Source organism: Pavona decussata, unplaced genomic scaffold, assembly GCF_977016875.1.
Source record: "Pavona decussata unplaced genomic scaffold, jaPavDecu1.1 SCAFFOLD_141, whole genome shotgun sequence".
In the NCBI taxonomy this organism is placed as follows: domain Eukaryota; kingdom Metazoa; phylum Cnidaria; class Anthozoa; order Scleractinia; family Agariciidae; genus Pavona; species Pavona decussata.
In genome coordinates, this window is record NW_028145554.1 from 227501 (window position 1) to 234742 (window position 7242).

Below are 7242 nucleotides of genomic sequence, written 5' to 3' on the forward strand. Positions count from 1 at the left end.
GCAACCCGTTAGACATGGCTACTTCTCTGCCAATCGCACTTTGTTTTCTTTCTATTTGCATTACAACGACTCTTATCATCCCGCTTCAAAAAACTAGACTCGTGAGCTACAAAAACGCCAAGTGTGAGTGCGTCAGTTTTCATGAATAAGACAGTGACATTCCGCCTATTTTGTTCAGGTTTTAGTGAGGGGATAATGGACTAACAGTTATTTTACTTGCTTACCTTGATCCGCTTCTGAAATGCAATACAGGCAAGCTCCCCAAAGAACACACGTTAACAGTTTGGGCACAGATATGAAGCCATGCCATGTTTGAAGTAACTTTGAGACCATCAATTTCAGCTGATGCGATTTAGGACGTTCGATCCTTTGCGATAAATGGGAAAAGAATGCTTTTGGTGAAATATCTACTAGCTGGATATTTTGTTCAAGCCAGAGGAGACCAGCGTTTGAAATTACATAGACAGGACAGGTGCTATATACCCCCCTCACTTAGCGGAACATTAAGCTTTTCAATCAATTATGCCGAAGTTAAGAAACAAAACCACTTCAGAGCAACTCAATTGCTCTCAAGTTGCTGGCAAGATGCCCGTGTCGAGTTCTCCGGCGCCGAACTACTCTGCAATCTTCTTGGCACCATGCCGGGCGTGGGTGCTCAGTAGTACTCGGGCACCGCTTCTTGGTACGGGCACTTTGGACCCAAGTTGAGCTGACCAAAAGTTTTCCGTGCTAAAAGGGCAAAGGAAAATTGGATTGTCCAATCCACGAGATGCTACTCATTCGACAAAGAAGAACGAAACTGAACTTGCAGTCGGACTCCGTTCGTGCCAATTGCAAGATTTTCTTTATAAAAAAGGATTTATTGTAAAAGGCTCCGAGTTCTTAGGTTTCCAGAAATTGTTTTTTTCTGGCCTTTTAATTTCCCCTTGGATGTGCACCTTTGAAAAGGAACCCCTTAATGGTACCAAGACCAAGATTGTGGGCGTGGCTCTGATTCACTGTACCCCACAAGAAGAAATAATAACGTAAAACAGAAAGGGTCGCTTTCACCTTCTGTACTGGCGATAACCCACTGGCTTTTTCTAGCACACAGCTGTAAGCTTCACTTGCACAAATGTCACAAAACACTGTTATTTCTGTCGGGTAACTTAATGCTTACTAAAACTAAAACCGTGTTCATTTAAGGTCTGAAGGGTGTAAGGTGTCTCGCGGCAAACACATTCGTTAAACTTAACTGAAGAACATATATTGTACCCATGCAGGGAGACCTAATAAATGCAAGCTACCTTAACTACTTTAATTTCTAACGGGACAAAGGCAGGAGTGGTCTTAACACACAATTGTCTTGCAAAATATACCACTAAATTTATAAATGAGTTTAAGTAAGGTGGCTGTAAGTGAGATCTGGCTACGATGTACGGATTTCTCCAAAGTTTCAGAAAGTCACCATAATTGACTAAAGAGTAATTCAAACCAATAGTTTATAACGAAAAAGGTTAATATTTGATAGGCTCGATTTCCACCGCTCACTGGGGGCCAGTTTTCCTCCCCGACCGGCTGGTGATCGAGCTTTTAAGGACGGTGCTTACTAATACCAAAGTATTTTTGCGCGGCTTATGGCTATGCGGGAAAAGCAGATCTTAGCAAGGGCTATATATGGAATTTTTCCCAAAATTGAAGCTTATTTAACTCTGATAAATGGATGATTACCAATAATTTTATCTTCGGATTCCAGTAACCCTTGCCAAGATCAGCTTTTCGCGCTTTTTTGTTTGTTTGTTTTTTAGGCTTTCTTTTCGTAACTGCTTAAGATATCCTTACTAACAGCGAGGATCTTTCTTCTTTTTTATCTTTCATCCGCAGTTGAAAATGTTTCATATATATTTGCATTCATTTATTCATCCTTCACGGGTATATTGTACGAACTCACAATATGACCAGCTCCCAGTTGGCTTGATAGCTCAGTTGATAGAGCACTGCACCGCCATCGCAGAGGTCATGGGTTCGAATCCCGTTCAAGATTTCTTTTCGCAACTGCTTAGGTTGCGTACTCTGCGAGGATCTTAAATTCTCCAATTTATCTTTCATCCGCAGTTCGCAGATATATACGCAGCCGTAGTAAGTGTCGTCACGTAACGCCTCCTTCCACAGAGGAGGAGCGTTGCCAGTCTGGAGCTTACGTTTTTTGAAAACGACGACCTGCATGGAGGCAATTTTAGGGTAATTTAATAGCCTTGAGTAGGTTTCACGAACGTGTTCCAAATAATAAGCCTACCGTCCGATTATTCAGTAAAATAAGCCCACAGAATTGTTGACACGTACTGAGCCCGCTTCTTGTGTGGTATAAAAGAACTGTCAAATATTTGAAATTTAAATAACTGTCCGAATAAGGTGTTTTTTTATATATATCTCTCAGTTAGTACGTGTGGTGTGATTGTTCAATCTTGTGGACCGTATTTCACTGCACGGCCCGCTAAACATAGTTGAAAGTTGTTGCTTTCCCACGCGCCCGATTAACCTCAGAGATATAATAAATATCTTACTAACCTAGTTTTCTGGGTCCGTACTGTAAGTTACAGATCCTCGTTTTTACCCGTTGAGTATTTAAAACTTGGTCCGTAACTTACAGTACAGACCTCGAACTCGATAAGAAAGAGGTAAGTATAGTGTTTTTACATGTGTTAATTATTGCAAGAATTGCAACCATCGTCTGAAATCTGGTCTCAAATGATAGAAAGAAATAATACCCGGTCGACAAACAGCTAATGAGACGGCGAAGATTGACGTTCAGTTGACTGTTCAAGTTAACTGGCCCCAGTTGTTCAAAGGCCGGATAACTTTATCCGGTGGATAAGGCGCTTTTCAGGGTCTAAAAAATACTTCACGTTAAATGTTGTCAAAGGTTTTCGTACACTCCCAAACTAAGCTGTGGTTAGAGTGTTTATATTCGCTTGTACAAGAGTAAATACTGAAATCTTTGCACAGATTGAAACTGTCGGATAGTGACTTATCCACTGGATAAAGCTATCCGGCCTTTGAACAACTAAGGCCAGCTCTTTTGACTTAGATGACTAGTGCAATTGGCAAAATTTTCCACCAAAATCGAATAAAAAATGGCCGATTTTCGACTGCTCGCACCTCCATCCGGAATTATACGCAAAATGAAACGATATTTTCGGTTAAAACTTGGGAATTAAGGGCGGTGCCTACTTTTGTTACTGCGCATACGTTCTGCGCATCTGGAGATACTCGGATTTCTTATGTGTGGTGCCTACTAACACAGAGATATTTTTGCGCGGTTTAAACGGAGAAAGAAGAACTTAGCAAGTGCTCTTGGTGTCCAAAATGAAAATTTGTGGGTAACCATGCAATTTTCAGAGATAAAAAAGCTTCAATTTGGAAAAAAAACGCCATTGCATTTTATTGTTTTTGTTTTTTTTTTTTTTAGAAAAACTGTTGCTTAATTATCTCTTTAAAATGCGTGGTTACCCCCAATTTTCTTTTTGGATTTCAATAGCCCTTTGCAAAGATCTTCTTTTCCCGCACGGTCATAAACCACAAATACCTTCGGTATTAGTAGGCACCTTCCTTCATTAAGTTATTTCCTTTTTACGTTTCTTTATTTCTCAGGGCTCCCAGCAGGTCTGTTGTATACACGTCCTGAAAGGACTCCCCTGTTCAAATTAAATGTGTTCAGTTCAAATTCAAGCTGTTGAAAATTTCAAGTCGTGTCCTTCAAACTTCATGCACGTCAGCGTCTCTCAAATTAGTACTGCTATCTAGCTGGTTACGTTTAGCTCTTCAGTTAATATCCACTCTCATGAAAAGGTTTAAACCATCAATTGACCCTTCAGTATTCAATACAACACCCTGTCCATTCAGAGCCCACTTAGCCCCAATACTCTCGGCTGTGAAAAAAATTGTTCACCGACCAATGCAACACGTTTCAACTTCATCTGCGCGACTGACTCTCAAAAAGACGACAAAAAGCCAGCGAGAAAAAAATTATACATGTAATCGTAAAGCAGATATTCGCGCGCGTGATGGAAATCGGCCCAACCAGTTTAACTTTCTTTTGACTAAGAGTGGCAAGTGTTTCAATCAGCTTTGGTGCCATCCTGTCTCGATACGATCTGTAATAATAATAACCCTTCTCTGACACGAACATAGCCTCATCATGCGCTCGATGGTGATATCAGCACGGAGTGAAATCTGCCCCCGCTCGCAGCTATCAACTTCAGGTCAACTTGATCGCTGTTGATAACGATGTCCTTCTGTCTTTCAACCTGTCGCCGACCGGTCTGACAATTCCCTTATCGAGATCACTCCACTTGCAGCAGATTGTCGCCACGGCGAGAGGAAGAGAAAGACGAGCGAAACACCCTTGCACACGCAAACCACTTCCGAACGAAGAAGACAGCCTTGCCTTTCGCGAACGCGCGGTTGTTGCAAGCACAGTTCAGCTTCTTTCAACATTGTTTTCATTGGTTTAATATTTTTATATTTTATCCAAGTTTCAGTCAGCTTTTACTTTCAAAAATGCTGCAGCATATATTATCATACAATTATTTTTCCTGTTAGCAGAAGATTGTTGATTCAGATATCGCCAATCGACTTCGCGGATGGCATACTTACTAAGGTAAACCTACATCATTTTAAACTCGACTTCGCGATTTTAAAAATCGTTCACTTTTTTTTTTCGCTTGCGATACCGAGTAACTAGAGTTCGATTTCACTCCAGATCGGTTCCAAATCTAGAAACGATTTTTTTTTGTCGACTGCGAATGTAACAAACCGGCTCGTGCACTCTAGAACTAAGCAGGGAAGTAAGCTTTTAAGCAAAACAATAAAAATATGATATTTTTAAGCTTCTTTGTGCTTAAATTACTGTTTGGCTACCATGCCAAGCCGCCCGATTCAGCTGTCGCTTGTGGAACACTAAAATTGAAGGGATAAAGATAGTGTCGTCTTTCGCGAAGCTACAATATTTGAAATACTTTTGCCTTTAGTGCAATTTTCACTACCTAGCGGTGACTGCAAGGTTGGTAATTTATTCGTGTATAAGTTTGAGTTTGCGAGTCAATCTTGAATAAGCTGAAGCGAATATATTATAAAATTTCATAGTTTTATGCTGTTTTTGGCCGCGATATTCAAAGTAGACATTAACTTGATCCGGCCTGATTTTCGCTGGTAAAAGAACGTTGAGCGCTTATTTTTTATCGAGTTACATGATTGTTTTTTTTTTTTTTTTTTTTGACAAATGCGACGATGTATAGTACCGGAGACGGTCTCATATTGATAAAAAATAAAATCACTTTAGAAACCCGGCGAGAATGAAAAGAGAACTTCTAAATGGAGGCGTGAAAATTTGATGACTCGGAAATACAAGTGGGTGTTAAACAAGCAGCGATTTCAAACACAAAGATACTAGAGAGAAAGAATTGAAGCAATTGTAATTAAAACAATCCAAAATGGCCATAGACTATAAACAGATGGCTAAAAAGTAAAGAAGGCTAAACAGGATCCATGAACGTAAATGGACTCGGCTAAAACTGCCGTGTAAAAAGAAGATTTTAGTCGTTTAACTTCATCTGGCGCTCTTGAAATCAGTAATAAAGCGATCTTCAGTATTTGCACATTGACAGTCAATGCCCTGTGTCTCTGCTAAACAAGTCGCGCAGAAATTAACAACGAGAGCAAACAAGAACAGCTGAATTCACCTTTAAAATAAATTTGCTTTTGTGCAATGTATCACCACAAGACAATGTGACAACTGCAGCTCCTTGGCAACTTTTTCTGCCGCACGCATGTAAGCTTAAACTGTCGTGCGATGTCATTAAAAAAACGGACAATAACCCATTTACTCAAGAGAATTGGCGAAATCAACACAGGGGTCGAGGTATATTTCGAGCGCAATTAATTCTTGCCCTATATGTTCATTATGGCTCCGTTGGAAGCTGTCGATCGAGATCAAATCAACTTTTTTCGAAGCCTAATAATCTTCACCGAATCTTGTCTGCGTTGAAAGCTTTCACTCAAGATCAAATAATTCCGACAACCACAGGTTTTACCGCTGTCCATCAAGCTGTCAGCTTTGCTTGATAACACCAATAACAATCATTATGGCGTATTCCCGCTATTGGAAGGACTTGACAGCTCAGAGTTCAGCTGTCGAGAGCTTTCTAAATTGTCTCGCATAAAATATGTGCACAATTTGAGTAATTTCGACGATATTATCAACCCAACGTTTTCTGACCCAACCGCGGTACCACGCAATGGTTACATTGATATGAATTGACCAAGAGTTGATCCATATCAGAGGTCCACTTGGGGTGATAAACATCGATGCGTTCTATCGTGTTCTTAAGATTGATAACACTTTAGTGTGGCATTTGTGATCACCGGCGTTTATTTCAATCCTTTCAATTTCATTCGGGGCGGCATATCGCATTGACCCGGCAAATTCTGTCCATCCCTTTCGTTCTTCTTTGACAAGCTAGACAAGCGGCCTTGTTTTAAGTAAAGGTGATTTACAGTCGCTAATGTTATCTCATTAAGATAGATCAACTTGAAAATATTCATTTAATTTTTAGTTAGGATTCCGAATTGTGACAGTTCATTTCCTTAGCATCGACAGTGTTAGATTGGTTTTCGCAGCGGGCGAGCTATGAATGGACAGAATGATTGACAGGCGGTAATTGATATTGTGTGAAACGTGCGCCGTGATGGGGAAGAATAAATAAATAAATGCTAATCATCGTTTTCGCCCTCAAACCGAAAATTGAGCTCCCTTGTGAAAACTGTTTGGACATGTGGCAAAACTCATGAAAATGTCTTTTAAGTTGCCGCTTCCTTTTGACCTGTCAAAGCTGTCATTTAAAATGTGGAAGAATAGATCAGATGCTAATGACAGCAACTTATTGCTGTCAATCAAACGCTCAAAAGGGCTGTTCAAAAATAAAGGAGAAGAGACTGAATTCATCCGTACGCCAGTTCTGTGTCTACAGAATGCCCCGCAGCGCGAGAAAACCGCTATCTCAAAATTGGCACGCTGATGATGATTATTTTATCTGGCATGTCCTTTAGCAGAGATCTTTGCGGTCATTTTAATTCAAAAGATAAAAGTCTCCGGTATTGGTACTTCTCTTCGATCACGAACTCGAAACTAAGAAAGCGGCAGGCAAAAAGATCCCGAAATTGATAAATCCACTTCTTATTTCTCAAGCAAAACAACTTAGACAG

General features: G+C 40.2%; 1 protein-coding gene across 1 annotated transcript in view; it reads right to left on the reverse strand.

Moving 5' to 3' along the window:
* LOC146466695 (uncharacterized) overlaps positions 1-406 on the reverse strand; it is a 12659-nt gene extending 12253 nt beyond the window's left edge. Inside the window, exon 1 of the mRNA XM_085126904.1 lies at positions 225-406. Within this exon, the coding sequence (XP_084983030.1) occupies positions 225-333 (109 nt within the window). The 5' untranslated portion in view covers positions 334-406. The remainder of the gene's footprint in view (positions 1-224) is intronic.
* Positions 407-7242: the final 6836 nt, after the last annotated feature.